Source organism: Anopheles nili, chromosome 3, assembly GCF_943737925.1.
Source record: "Anopheles nili chromosome 3, idAnoNiliSN_F5_01, whole genome shotgun sequence".
Classification (NCBI taxonomy): domain Eukaryota; kingdom Metazoa; phylum Arthropoda; class Insecta; order Diptera; family Culicidae; genus Anopheles; species Anopheles nili.
Window position 1 is genome coordinate 50,825,533 of NC_071292.1, and position 14,762 is coordinate 50,840,294.

The window sequence follows — 14,762 nt, forward strand, 5'->3', positions numbered from 1 at the left end:
GTCTACTCTAATCACTAACTGCTCTTAGCGAAGCAGATGCAAATGCACTTGAGCATTGATTATTGCTGCTACTGAAGTCTTTCGTTCGTACGATAGTTTTGTTTTCCGATCTGATCAACTTTATCAGTCGCTGCGCAAATCGCCTATAAGTATCCTAGGTTTGTTAAGTTTTTTGTTGCCTTCCGGAAGTACGCCGGACTCTCTCTCACTCTTTTCCACAAAGAATGTTCGTTTGATGTTCCAAAATATCCTGCCGGATGTTGCTGTTGATGTTTAGCACGCCGTGTTACTCTGAATTCCCGATGGCTCAAAAAACCGTACGACTATTGCCAATACTGCGGGCTGGAAGACTGTTCGTGCGAGTGGTAGGGCTATCTCGTGCCTGCAAAAAAGAAATTACGACGGAAGAACCATAAATTAAACAAACAAAATTCGGTTGAAACATGCTAATGCAACACAATACAATACAAGCAAAATTCCCCAACACCATTTCCCGCTCGAAATTGACATTCCACAGCGAACGTGCTGCAGGAATGTTCATATTCGAGCGGTACGAAATATTCAAGCAACTCCCAAGGTAAATAAACAACGAGCTACCCACTGCATTCCTAGCATGTGCTTTTAGTGCTATATCCGGATATTGCTAATCGAAAACCCTCATACGTCTTTTATTTCGACAGAGAAAAAAACTAGCTGCACTTTTAACATCGAGCCACAGAATTACAACGCGATTCAGGCAAAGAATTAAATGCACCCGGCATGGCGACACTTTGGTACTTCCCTCGCGGCGTAGGCTCACAAAATTCGAGCACTTTCAGAGCCGTCTAACGTTCGAGCTAACTGACAGACGACAGGCCATTTGCAAAAATAGATCACATCACGCAGCACGTTTTCCGCTCAATAGCTTCGTGTCGTCTCGTGTCTTTGGTGTCCTCCTGTGTGGTCTGGTCATTGATCAACTTGTTTCATTAACAAACCCAAATTGTGCCATCAATTTGCTTCAAAATGTTCTGGGGTAAGTAGCCACTACGGCGTCCCGCGATCAACCGTGGTCCGGAACTGGGTCCGGAAAACTTGCAGCATGCGGCGAGCTGCTGGTTGCCGGTTCCGATGGCCTTGAGCGTGTGTGCGTGCGGCGTCGATCTTCAACCGCGCACATGCCACCGCTAGTCTTTTTGTAATTAGCAGCATCCCATAACAATCGGAATGTTCTTCGTTTGCTTTTCACAGGATTGATCTTGAAACAAGGCAAAAAGTACTCCAAGGTAGTGGAGGAAGACTTCCATCTCACCCATGCGGCGCTCGATCTCTCCGAGTGCTCGGGCGATGTGCAGGTTATGCTGACGACAGAAAACATCACGTATCTGCTGTGCACGCTCAACAAAGCGATCCCGCAGGTGATGCTCGACCAGCAGTTCGCTACGGGCGATGAAATCAGCTTCGCCACCAAGGGACAGGGCGTCGTGCATTTGACCGGCAACGTGCTGCCGGATGATATGGACGAGATGGATATGGGCGAAGAGGAAGAAGAGGAAGACGAAGAGCAGGACGTCCCGGCCGCGAACGGCAAACCGCGCATGGCCAAACTGACGGCCAAGTCTAAGGTGGCCAAGGAAATTGCTGCCGGCAAGGTGTCCGACGACAGTGACGAGGACGATGCCACTTTCACCGAGTCGATGCTGGATGATAGCGCCCTGAATGGAGCTGAAGAAGAAGATGATGATGACGACGACGATGATGAGGATGATGAGGATGATGAGGACGATGAGGACGATGATGACGATGAAGATGATGATGAGGACGACGAAGATGACGACGATGAGGACGAAGAAGAGGACGTCCAGCCGAAGGCAAAACAGGCTAAGTTGTCGAACGATGCCAAACCAACGAATGGTAGCGCTAAGGCACCGAAGGAGGCCCTCAAGAAGCAGGACAACCAGGAAGAGAAGAAGACCGCTATCCGCACGCTGCAAGACGGACTGGTGGCCGAAGACCTGAAGGTGGGCACGGGACCAGAAGCCAAGCCGGGCAAAAAGATCGCCGTATACTACGACGGCCGGCTCAAGTCGAACAACAAACTGTTCGACAGCACACACAAGGGCCCAGGACTGAAGTTCACCCTCGGACGCGGTGAGGTCATTAAGGGATGGGATCTCGGCGTCGCCGGCATGAAGGTCGGTGGCAAGCGGAAGTTGGTGATACCGCACAAGCTGGCCTACGGCGTGAAGGGCTACCCACCGACCATCCCGCCCAACAGCACGCTCGTGTTCGAGGTCGAGCTGAAGAAGGTCTTCTAAGCCACGGAGGGGAGATGAAGTTCTTATTTTCTTATTCATTTTTTGAAACCTATATGTCTCACTATTTACATTCTACTTCCGCACTACTAGTACCCGCTGGTTCATGTACAGGAGAGGGGTTGGTGCTTAACATAAGGATAAGGACCCAAGTACGGTTCAAACTTCGCTTATTATACACGAAATACAGACAAATTAAAGAAGTATGTTTAAATAAAGAAATAGAATAAGCAAACAAAATACCTTGTTCGCGACATTTAAATGACCAACAGTATCAAATATTAGACTACGAAAAGGGACACACACACGTACCTGTGAATGTGCCAGCACGATGCTTAAACACTGCACCCATTCTTCCGCCTTGTTGCCATCCTTCGGTTTAAGGATGAGCGTCTGGTCACCGGTGAATATTTCGAACGCTTTCGGGATGTTGCGAGCACCGCGGGACACCTTCACCGAACGGATCTGGTTCACGTCAATGCTTTCACCGCCAGCCTGTGTCGGATGCAGGGAAACAGATATAAGTACAGTGTGTACGAACCCCAGCTGCCTTTGTCCCGGACATACCTCGCTGACGGAACCCTTGCACGAAAGGTGCGCTCCGGAGAGCGTAAAGTAGCGCGTTCGCCACCGCCGGAACAGTCTCCATTTGCCCTTCTTCTCTTTCAGCTGGCCCTCGATCACCGGCTGATTGTTACCGTGCAGAAACCCGATGGCCTTCTCCGGATGGTGACACAAAAAGCAACCCCACTGGAACACTTCCAGGTCCTCCGAGCTTCCACCGTTGGACGCCGCACCCGTACCACCCCCCGAGGACGCACCGGATCCCGCCGGACCGGTGGTACCGGGTTGACCCGCACCAGGCACACCTGATTCGCCTCCAACACCGGCACCCAGCGTCACCGGACCCATTTCAAACACGTCAAAGAACCCGGCATGGCGCAACTCGTTCACGAGCGCCTCCTGTTCCTTGCCATTAGGGAACGCACTCGTAACAAGCGTTATGAACGTTCGGTTCTCGCACTTCAGCGTGTCCCAGCAGTGCTTAAGCCGACTCACGCTCGGATCCCAGCTGCTGAGTGCGTTCTTGCCAGCCCGCGCTTGCAGATCGAGAAACATCAGGTGGATCCAGGTGCGCGGGTTCCGCGTGCGCATCGTGAACATCGTGCGCGAGTACAGACAGTGCGGACCTCGAACCTGGCAGGCAAAGTGCAGCTTGGCCATCTTTTTGGCACGCCGTTCCTCGATGATGCACTTGGCCGGAGGTGGTATCCGCAGTGCCACCGCTTCCGTGTAGGATTTGATCTTGTCCAGGTGCTTCTCGCAGAAGTGCTGTATCGTGTCACGCATCGGGTACGGTTCGAACACGCTCATGCGCTGATTGACTGTGGCCGACGTCGACGATGCGTTGAGAATGGTCACGCTCCGGTTGTCGTTCGTACGCGGACGCGTCGTCACCGTGGCCGGTCCAGACACGATCACCTGAAAACAAACACACCGCGTTAGTAAAGGACATGGAAAGAGGGACAAATGTTCACAGTACCTGATTGTTCGGATCATCGCTCGAGTGCAGCGACAGCGTGGTGGTCAACTGTGGCGACGTTTGCTGGGAGTGATTGTTGAACATGGTCGGTGAGGCTGGTGATGCATGGTGCACCTGAATGCCAATCGAACCGGTCGATTGATTTAACCCCCCAAGGGAACTCTTCCCGCCAAGCGCACCGGTCGAACCCATCAACGTGTTGCTGGGCCCATGCGAATACGGTCGCGGAGCACGCGTTGGTGAAGTCGTCACCGTGACACCGCAGGATGTGATCTTCGTCTGCGGTATGCCCCACTTGTTCTCGCCCGTTATCGTGACGTGCTGGCTAAGTGGAGGCGGTATCGAGGTCCCTAGCAAACCAACTCCACCGCCACTTCCGCTGCTGGATGTCATGCCCTTGATGGCGACATTTCCGCTCGAGTGATGGCTGTTGTGCGAGGTAGATCCATCGACCGCAGATGGTCCGTTCGGTGTTACGGCGCCTCCAACACCGGGGCATTTCTCCGAATCGATCGACACTCCGGCACCGATCTCACCGTTGAATTGATTGATCAGCTGGGACGATCCGTGACGTGACTTATGCAGACCACCCATCGATCCACCAGCGTTGTTGAGGCGAGTCGTGCTCTTACTGCCACCTCCTCCGCCCGAATGCAACCGGCCGGTACTCCGCGAGTCACCCAATTTCGGTCGATTCCGTGTGTACCTTAAAAAAAGGAGAAAACACACGTTCAAAAACCATTCTTCGACAGAAACACCAAGGACCTACCCAGTGTGATGTGGCGTCGGAGAAATGACGGTCCCGTTCGTTAGTCCGCCTGTCGTTCCGACGGTCGTAGCGGATGCGCCACTTGGAAGCCCGTTTGCTGCGTTCATAAAGTTGGTCAACAGTGCCGGATGGACGGTCGAACTAAGCGTCGTACCGTTCGATGTGTTGATGACCGTCGTCGACATCATGGTGCCACCACCCGTGGTGTGAGAGTGACCATTGCTGACGATGGCCACGTTCGGTGTCTTCGAAACGATGGGACGCCCATGATCGAGCTGGTGCTGTGCGTAACCAGCGGAACTACCACCCACATTTCCCAGCATCCCCGCGACACCAGCTGAACCCTGGACACAGTGCGTTCCACTTCCGTGTGCGCTCGAAGGATACCCACTGCTAGTCGTCATCGCCACCGGGGATGTCACCGGTGGACCAAGCGTTGCGGAAGAGTTGAGATTGACGATCGTCACTCCACCGGATGTGGTTTGCTTGATCTGGGTGTTGTTGCTCAGCTGACGCTGCCGGACAACGGAGGTGACCTTGTCGGTGAACAAAACCGGATACTTCGTGCACAGTTTCGTGGCCTCGTTCAGCAGGATCGTTTGCAGCGCTCGATCCGCTCGCGGTAAGTGTTCCAGCACGAAATCGAGCGCTATCTGCGCCCGGTCCTTGCCGCAGCGCCCGATGGCGGAAAGAATCTGGGCCACGAACCCCACCGTCTGTGGGACACCGTGGACGATCTGCTTGAAGGCGTCCGTGTATTCGGCCAGCTTTATTGGTTTCGATTCGGCCAGCTTTAGCAGCACGAGCAAGGTAGCCGCGGTTAATGGTAGCCGGGTCGTGGCGAGTTCCAGCAGCGATGGAATGCTTTCGGTTAGGCTTGATGGTCGCACCTTGGCGATCGTTACGAGTAGCTGCAGAATCACTAGCTGCTCCTGGAGTTCGCATCGTGGCACGATCTCGACAAACTTAGGTCCAGCGTCGTTTATGGGGTCTGGGGTTGCTTCGTAGATTTGTGACAGCACGTGGCAGAGACCATAGTTTCCTCCAAACAGGGATTCCAGGATTACGTGCACATGCGAGGACAATAGGTACGAGTACTCGATCGCCGCCGACGAGAGGTAGCTGGCGAGGTTGCGCGATAATTCGAGGTTTCCTTGATTGAGAAATTTGACCGCTACCGGAAGTGTTACCTCCATAACGACCTGTTTACTGTAGTTCTGGAATTAAGCGGAACAAAAATGTACATGTTAAATGGAATTCTTTTACCTAGTACACCCGGGTTAAGGTGCTGTATCGTGGCCGTTGGGAGGAAATGCCCAAACAGCACTTGTATATGCATAACATATGACTTGTCCGTGAATTATGGAATTGAAAAAAAACATTTATTTGCATATATGAGAATCCTTTGCACATACCAAAAATATGCTGGAAATAATGTCGGAAGATATTTTCGCATGCGGTGGGTCCACGTCCTTACTCGAGGGCTGCAGGTTATAACGGAGACACGTTTCCAACAGGTTCACCAACCCAGCGCAATGCTTTTCGATCGTGTGCGTCTTCTTGATGCATGATGTTACCCTGTTGATGCAGATTTCGATCACCGACTGATCGTTGCTGTTCTGCAGATAGTCTTCCTGCGAGATGATGGAAGAAATTTCTTCCAGCTGTAGAGAGGGTGAAAAATATGATATCTTCATTTTCTGCCAACCCATTTGCTACCAGAAGACTAGCACCCAATGGAACACACACTCACCACCTCAGTCAAATCTTTGACTATCTCATAATCTTCGATAGAGAACAGCTCACCGGCTCGGGAAAGGTCCCTTTTGGAAAGGACCGTCGTAAAAAGTTCGTGCATGGTTGCTAGCTCCAGGAGCTTTTATTTGTGTTTTTAATGGCTAAATCGAGGTAATCAATGACGAAAAGCCGCATGCGTGGAATCGCAGCACTTTTTTCAACTCAATTTCATTTTGTCACGATAATTTATTCTTTCCATGCATTGCTCGTTTGCAGGGTGGTTTTTATAAGGAGCCTACTAGATTGTTTAAACGTTATGCAATAGTTTAGGTCACAGTGAGAAGCCTTCCTTTTGCGCCACTTCAAGGACAAATGATAAATAATTGTTCAAAACCTTCCATAGGCAGCTGTAAAATTCGGCACAACCAGATTCTGCAAAGAAAAAATTGAACATAAAATGAGATAAACATTCAAATTTATTGATTAACATAATTAAATTAAATGATTAAATTATATTGATAAAATTCGATTAAACGATGAGATGTGTGACGTGCAAAACCAAACTACAATCGAACCATGGAAGTTTCATTGGAAACATTGATTCACCTAGTGTTTTAGTGGACTAACACATTTTCGCTGTATTTATCTTTTAATGACACGAATAGTACTATCGTGTATGGTATGATTTCAGGTAAAAATTGAACTAATGTGGGGAATATAAGGGAATATAATGTGGGGAATATAACCGAGTCAACCCGGGATAAGGTTGTAAGCACCTGCTGGGAGGAAATGCCCTTCAGCTCCTCTAGCATAGATAGTTATATATATTTTTTATTTTCTTGCTGTTGTCTTTATAATTGTGCCTTTTTTATTACCACTGTCATAAAATTAAAAGTGAAATGGCCGCTCTTATAATTAATTCTAAAAGCAGAAAAACTTAGAATTACGGTTTATTTTTTATTTTCCTTATGTATAGTAAAATGGTTCTACAACGCTCAGAGCTAGATGAAAAAAAAACTAGTAAAATTCTTTGCAGTAGATATGACCATATTGATCGGACATTTATTATTTGAATGAGTTCATCACTCAAGCGTCACAACATGCGTAAAAATCTTCATTGAGTTTAATTGAAGACGTATAACAATACTCCTGCGAAACACTAGTAGTAACATAAATTTTCCCCTCTATGATTTTATTCTTAAAAGCCGATATGCTTGCGCATTTAAGAGGATTCGAACTTATAGACACAATGGCCTTGGGGTACCGATTAACAAAAGGAGGGATCGCTGTCAGCTGATTGTAAGTAAGATAAAAGCTGGTAATGTTGGGGAAACTACACCCGGTTAGATTAACAGAGGCGATGAGATTGGCCTGTAACGAGAGCAATTGAAGGTTGGGCATCACCAATGGAGATGAAGCGTACACGGAAACAACCTGCGAATTTTCAATTATGATTCCATTAAGCGTCGGTAACGATTGCAATACACTCAGATCTACTCGTTTTATATTGTTTTCATAGAGAGATACAAATTTAAGACTTGGAAAGGTCGAATCCGTAAGTGTAGGAACTTCTATGAAGGAATTATTAAAAACATCAAACGAAATCAGCTTCGGAAGTACAAGATTTGGTAAATTCCAGGAGGCAATGTAGTTTGAAGACAGATAAAGGTAAGATAGATTAGCCAAAGTAATTGGAACCGTGGCTTCTATGAGAGCAATGCGATTTTTCCCAACGTCAATAACTTCCAAGTTCGGCATAGCGGCAAACATGGATAGATCAAGCCGTTCGAGCTGGTTTTGGTTTAGATTCAAATTGATGGTTGATAACATCTGCTTTGATGATGATGTAACCGGAAATATTTGTCGTATTTTGTTTGCGGATAGATCTAAATACCTTAGTTCGAGGTTATCTATCAAAATGTCAAGCCGTAATCCTGTCAGCGAACAGCGACGAATGATCAATTCTTCCATCAGGCTGAGCTTGGACATAGTCGGCGGAATCCGGTCTAGTAGACAGTTAATAATTTTAAGTTTCTTCAACTTACTATTCACACCTGCCAGGAACGATCGCATCATTCCCGATCCATTGATGTCAATATCCGAGATTGTGTTGCCTTCTGGCAGTTGAAACACAGCATCTCGATAATTCATATATACGATCGTTTCAGTGAATGCTGCAATCCGCTGCAGAAACGGACCCGACGCAGTACTGGTTACGATCAGCTTTTCTATCTTTATTGATGCCATGTCTTGTTCTGTGTCGATTGTCCTCCGTAGTTTAGCTCCACCATCAGAAGACATGTTTACAACACCCATGTTGCACATGTAATAATTGTCACCGATACATTGGCCATTGCAGGGAACTGACCAACAACAACACCAGATCCACACAATTAACAGTGCTATTATGAATGGTAAAATGTTCTTAGGAGTGATGTATAAGAAAAATACGTTTTGGAATTCTTACAGTGCCAATCAGCCATCAACGCTATTTTGTGTCACATTCGCTAGTGAACTGACCGAAAGCCCGACGCATCTTAGGTATTTAAAGGCTTTCTCTTCAGTCTTGTGGAAATCGATTTATAATTAGAGTTTTAGGTATACTTTGTTTTTTTTTTTTTTTAATTTTCTTCATAAATCAACCGGGCGGGAAATCCCAAATGTGCTTGTCAACAGAATAAACTCACCGGAAGTCGAGGATACTCCGATTAGTCATTATACTTAAAAAATGTTGCAAATGAAAATAGCAGCAAAATATTAGAAACATTATAAACACATTAGCTTGAACAGAAGTTAAAATAAAAATGATTATCCACACATTATTCATTGGATGTAGCAATGCGCTTAATTGTTAACATTCTTTCTGTCATCTAATTGAGCTCATATGTTTTGTATAGAGTAAAATTTTCAGGAATCGTTTATTTACAATTTCTAGTTATAATTCATGCAAAGTAAAAACTAAATTTACACCTGGGCCGAACAATAATAATGATGACTATTATCCAAATTTACGCAAAAAGCTTACCCATGTTCCTTAGATTGACTCAATGGTAATTATTTTTTATTTACATGGAATTAGCAGATAAGACACCCCCTTATTTAGACATTGGTAAGCTATTTCTTATTACCATTCACGGCTCCATGATATTATTCAATGCAATTATTCAAGTTTGGCTATTTATTGAACCATTTATGCCACACAGCATGCCGCTTCGTTTTCATCGATAGTTACTGAAGATGAAGTTTCACATTTTTGATTCGCATTGACGACGGTCGCGAAAAGTCGGTATTCAGTAATTTTGCTTTTAAAAGTTGTCATGCTACTACATTTAATGGGATTCCCTTCTATTGCCAAGCGCACCTTAGGATACCGTTGAAACAGTGGTGGAATTGTAGTAAGCTGATTGTATCCCAGACTCACAGATGTGAGGTTGGGAAAGTCACATCCACTCATAGTCCACGAAGAGATTCGATTATAATCGAGATTCAGTAGCTCAAGGTTTGGCAGCGAAAAGGGCGATGTTGCCCGTACAGATTCGATCTGATTGCTGCTCATGTAGATATCTTCCAATGTTTGTAAAGAACGGAAAATGCTAAGATCTACCTGCTTCAAAGCGTTTTGCTCTAACCCGAGACTTCGCAGATTTGGCAAAGAAGCTCCCGAAAGTGACGGGATTTCTGTAAAATTATTTCCATCTAGAAAAAGTATCTTCACTCTTGAGAGCACTAGATTATTTATATTCATAGTTGAGATTCTGTTCGACGTCAACAGAAATTGGGCTAGGTTAGCAAATGTTGCTGGCATCGTAGCTTCTATGTTAACTAAGCTATTTCTTCGTACATCCAAGCGTTCTAAAGCTGGCATGATTGCAAACATCGACACATCCAGTCGTTCCAGTTGGTTACCTCCAAGATTTAAATATTCGATGGACAACGTTCTTCTAGAAGTTGAAGTAACTGGAAATATTTGTCGTATTTTGTTGTACGACAGATCTAATGAAGTTAGATTGAGATTCTCGACCAACACATCCAGGCGCAATCCTGTCAACGAGCATCCGTTAATGGTCAGAGTTTCCAGTTTAGTCATCTTAGCGAGAGTCGGAGGCACACGATCTAGCAGACAATTTTCTATGTGCAGCGTTTTTAAATTGATGTTCAGTCCTGCCACTAACGCTCGCATCATTCCAGATCCATTGATGTCAATATCCGAGATAGTGTTGCCTTCTGGCAGTTGAAATAGGGCATCTCGATAATTCACGTAAGTAATGCTATTAGTAAATGCTGCAATCCGCTGCAGAAACGGACCCGAAGCAGTACTTGTTACGATCAGCTTTTCTATTTTTATAGATACCATATCCTCTTCCGTGTCGATTGTCCTCCGAAGCTTAGCTCCGCCATCAGAAGACATGTTTACAACACCAATGTTACACAGGTAAACATTGCTACCGATACATTGGCCATTGCAGGGAACTGACCAACAACAACTCCAGATCCACACAATAATCAGTGCTGTGAGTTATGAAATGTTCTGTTATGTATTTTATAACAAAAAATGACGTTTTGGAATTCTTACAGTGCCAATTAGCCATCAACTCTATTTTGTGTCACATTCGCTTTTGAACTATCTGAAAATCCAACATATCCTAACTATTTAAAGGCTTTCATTTCAGTCGTGTTTAAATCGATTTATGATTAGAGTTTTAAGTATGCTGTTGTTTTTATAATAGTTCATTCATAAGCTAACTGAATAGTCCTAATCTACTTGCCAACAGAATAAGTTTACGAGCAGCCAACAGTTGTACATGTTATCAGTGGAAATAGTTCCAATATGTTAGTAACATTATAAACTCGTTAGCTTTACTAGTATGCTAGATTTGGCGGTATGTAACACCTGATACTTAACTCTTTTCCTGCCATACAAGCTAGCTGAGATATCCGATTACATCCGGGTCAATGATTTTTTTACTATTTTTTCATGTAATTTATTCGGAGTAAAACACGCCAACAAAGAGAAGCATGTTCAATCATTTGTGATATTGCAAAATATTATTCTTGAGTTCCAATACAAATATTAATGGGTTTATTTTGTCAACTCTTCAAATTCCTTTCTACATCCATCCAAATTTATTCATTCCAAGCTTAATATGTTTAGTTTCTACGTGCTGTTTAATGTATCGTCGATGTGTTACATTCTCGTGGTAATATACCTCGCGTTGATAAGTATGGTCGGTCGAAGTATGGATGTAAGTGCCGACGTATGGATGAGAATCTGGTCAGCTTCCAGTCAAAGCTCTTTTCAAGAGGGTCTTAGCACTTAGATGAATTAATAAACGATCAGATCAAAGAGTGGCTAAATAAAATGTCTATACATTGATTGAAAAATCATTGAGATTTGATGTTTACAGCTTTTTTCTTCTTCTTCTTAAATAGCTCAACAATGGTTTGAAAATTTTTATTTTTTTATTTGATCTGAATTATTTATTTTTTAAAAGCTTATTAATTATGGAAAAAACGCTGCTTTCAACTTTAGAAATAAATTTAATAAAAAACCAATCTAAAAATACCTTTTCCCAAACTAACAGAAAAGAATGGGCGAATACTTTTGTATATGCTTTGTTGATATATATATATATATATATATATATATATGGAGACGCATGGTACTTTGTGGAAAATATGATAATTTCATAACGACGTTGATTTGACCACGTGAATAATATCATCAAAAATATAAACCTAAATTTTTACAGATGATTTTCAGTGAAATTAACCACGCTCGAGTCAGCTTTTTTATATTGGGTATTGCTTTTATATATTTTATCACCTTTAAAATATTGCAGCAGTTCGTTTAAACAACTCACTTGTAACAGTGAACAAATATGAGATAACAGCAACATTTTTATCGTCATGTCTATGGCATGTTTTCTTTTACATAGAAGAGACGTACAAAAAGATTAAGGAGGCATTAGAAAGCCTACAGTTGGAGATAAACGAGACAAAAACGGAAATAGGACGACGGCACTCGACCGCGGGTGATTACAGTGTCTTCTGCACAAGGACTAACACGGTTGTAGTACCGGATCAGCAAGTAAGTTTGTAAGCAATCATATTCCATATAGATTTACCAGATTGAAACACCACTTCATTACTCATAAATTATCATTAATCATAAATGCTATATAACTCTGACCTCTCTTCAGTTGTCGAATGATTCTTATAAATTATATACATAATAATTGTTATTAGAAGGTGTGCAAATAATTGTTTCGGCTAAAATAAAAATATATGCGAAGACAGTTTTGATTTACTCAATAAATTGAAGCTAAGTTACTTAAATTGTCCAAAAAGAATTTAGCTGAATATCTGTTACGTTTTTATTATACGAATATCATTTACACGAGTATGGCGCATAGCTTTGAATAGCATTTTTCTTATAACATTTAACCGAACGTAAAGTAAAAGCTCCTTGCTTTATATTGCAATATAGTCAAATCTGAATATTTATTGAAACATTTATGCCACACAGCATGCCGCTAAATTTTTATCGATAGTTACTGAAGATGAGGTGGCACATTTTTGACTCGCACTGACAGTGGTCACAAAAAGCCGTTTTTCAGTAATTTTGCTCAAGAAAGTTGTCATGCTACTACACTGAATGGGATTTGCATTAATTGACAAACGAACATTAGTATACCGTTGAAATACTGGCGGAATTGTAGTAAGCTTGTTGCTATTCAACATCAACTCATACATGTTGGGAAAGTCGCATCCGCTCATATTCCAGGAAGTGATCCGATTGTTGGTAAATGACAGTGTTACGAGTTTTGACAGCACGAATGGAGTAGTCGCGCGAACAGATTCTATCTGATTGTGGGTAAAATATATTCCTTCCAATTCAGCAAACGATTGGAACATGCTAAGGTCAACATGCTTCAAAGCGTTTTCACTCATTCCGATACGTTTTAGCTTTGGGAATGAATCTCCTGAAAGTGACGGGATTTCTGTGAGTGCATTTTCATCCATGTTGAAAGTAATTAGCTTCGGAAGGACAAGATTTTCCAAATGCATAGATGAGATTTTGTTCATTTCCAATTCGAATCCAGTCAGGTTGACGAATGTCACTGGGGTCGTAGCTTCTACGCGCACTATGTTATTGCCTGATACAATTAGGCGCTCCAAACTTGGCATAAAAGCAAACATCGATACATCCAGTATTTCTAACTGATTAGCTGCAAGATGCAAATATAAGATGGACAACATTTTCCTGGGAGTTGAAGTAACTGGAAATATTTGTCGTATTTTGTTGTACGACAGATCTAATGAAATTAGCTTGTGATTTTCAACCAACACATCCAGACGCAATCCTGTTAACGAACACCAGTTTATGGTCAGAGTTTCCAGAATGGTCATTTTAGCAAGAGTCGGAGGCACACGATCTAGCAGACCATTTTCTATGCTCAGCGTTTTTAAATTGCTGTTTAGTCCTGCCACAAACGATCGCATCATTCCAGAGCCATTGATGTCAATATCCGAGATTGTGTTGCCTTCTGGCAGTTGAAACACTGCATCTCGATAATTTCTATACATGATGCCATCTGTGAATGCTCCAATACGCTGCAGAAATGGACCGGAAGCTGTATTACTCACAATTAGTTTCTCGATTACTATTGGAATCGCTTCACCTTCAATATCAATGGTTTTGCGAAGCTTTGCTCCTCCATCAGAGGTCATGTTGACAACACCCATAACACATAAGAATCCTTTGTTGAGACATTGACCATGCACGCCATTGTGACAAATCCACAAAACCAACAATGCAACTGAAAATGTCCAATGATTTCTATTCTTACACACTTTGATACAATTTTTCTAGATTATCAATCAAAAATCTTACAGCGTAAGCTAGCCATCAACAGTATCTGATATAATTCTGCTGATGTTTCTCCTTTCGTGGCGAAACAACCGTAAGGCCCAGACTTGTTACCGCTTTTTTAACTCAAGATTTAACGTATCCGGATGGTCATTCCTGCCAACAATGCTTTGCTGATGCTACTAAACTGAAATCCACAGTCCACTGTCTATTTAGACTATATGGCAATATTATAAAGCGATTAGAAACAACAATACTCTTAATTATAGCTTGAATAACACGTGGAAAAGGCATCAAATTATTTTAGTAAAAATGTGCTTGCAAATGTTCAAAATATCATGAAACTTACTTCTCTTTGAAATTACGCCGAAAAATTACTTCTCTTTGTACAGGCTTAGCGTAATTTTAGAATAATAATATGTATATTTGACCATTTTTTGCAACCTTTTGTTTGGGAGCCTTTCGTTGCTCCACATTGGAGGAACTGAGACTTTCCTACTCTTTATGCAAATGGAAAATAAACCTACTTGCCAAATTTCATTTATTCGA

The 14,762-nt window shown here is 43.3% G+C and overlaps 3 protein-coding genes across 3 annotated transcripts; 1 reads left to right on the plus strand and 2 right to left on the minus strand.

Annotated features, from left to right (window-relative positions):
• Positions 1-255: 255 nt before the first annotated feature.
• Positions 256-6,464, minus strand: LOC128727292 (protein melted). The gene is made up of 7 exons (XM_053821185.1): positions 6,360-6,464; positions 6,022-6,270; positions 4,607-5,823; positions 3,838-4,543; positions 2,862-3,776; positions 2,607-2,789; positions 256-382 (listed from the first exon to the last, which is right to left on the minus strand). Exons 1-7 carry the CDS (start codon positions 6,462-6,464, stop codon positions 308-310), a joined length of 3,450 nt encoding a protein of 1,149 aa, XP_053677160.1. The 3' UTR covers positions 256-307.
• On the plus strand, positions 942-2,524 carry LOC128727293 (46 kDa FK506-binding nuclear protein-like). Its single transcript, XM_053821187.1, has 2 exons — positions 942-1,015; positions 1,231-2,524. The coding sequence occupies exons 1-2, from the start codon at positions 1,006-1,008 to the stop codon at positions 2,295-2,297; spliced, it is 1,077 nt and encodes a 358-aa protein (XP_053677162.1). The 5' UTR covers positions 942-1,005; the 3' UTR covers positions 2,298-2,524.
• Positions 6,465-12,856: 6,392 nt separating the features above from the next.
• LOC128724561 (protein phosphatase 1 regulatory subunit SDS22 homolog) lies at positions 12,857-14,253 on the minus strand. The gene is made up of 2 exons (XM_053818285.1): positions 14,238-14,253; positions 12,857-14,163 (listed from the first exon to the last, which is right to left on the minus strand). The coding sequence occupies exons 1-2, from the start codon at positions 14,251-14,253 to the stop codon at positions 12,857-12,859; spliced, it is 1,323 nt and encodes a 440-aa protein (XP_053674260.1).
• Between the last annotated feature and the right edge of the window lie 509 nt (positions 14,254-14,762).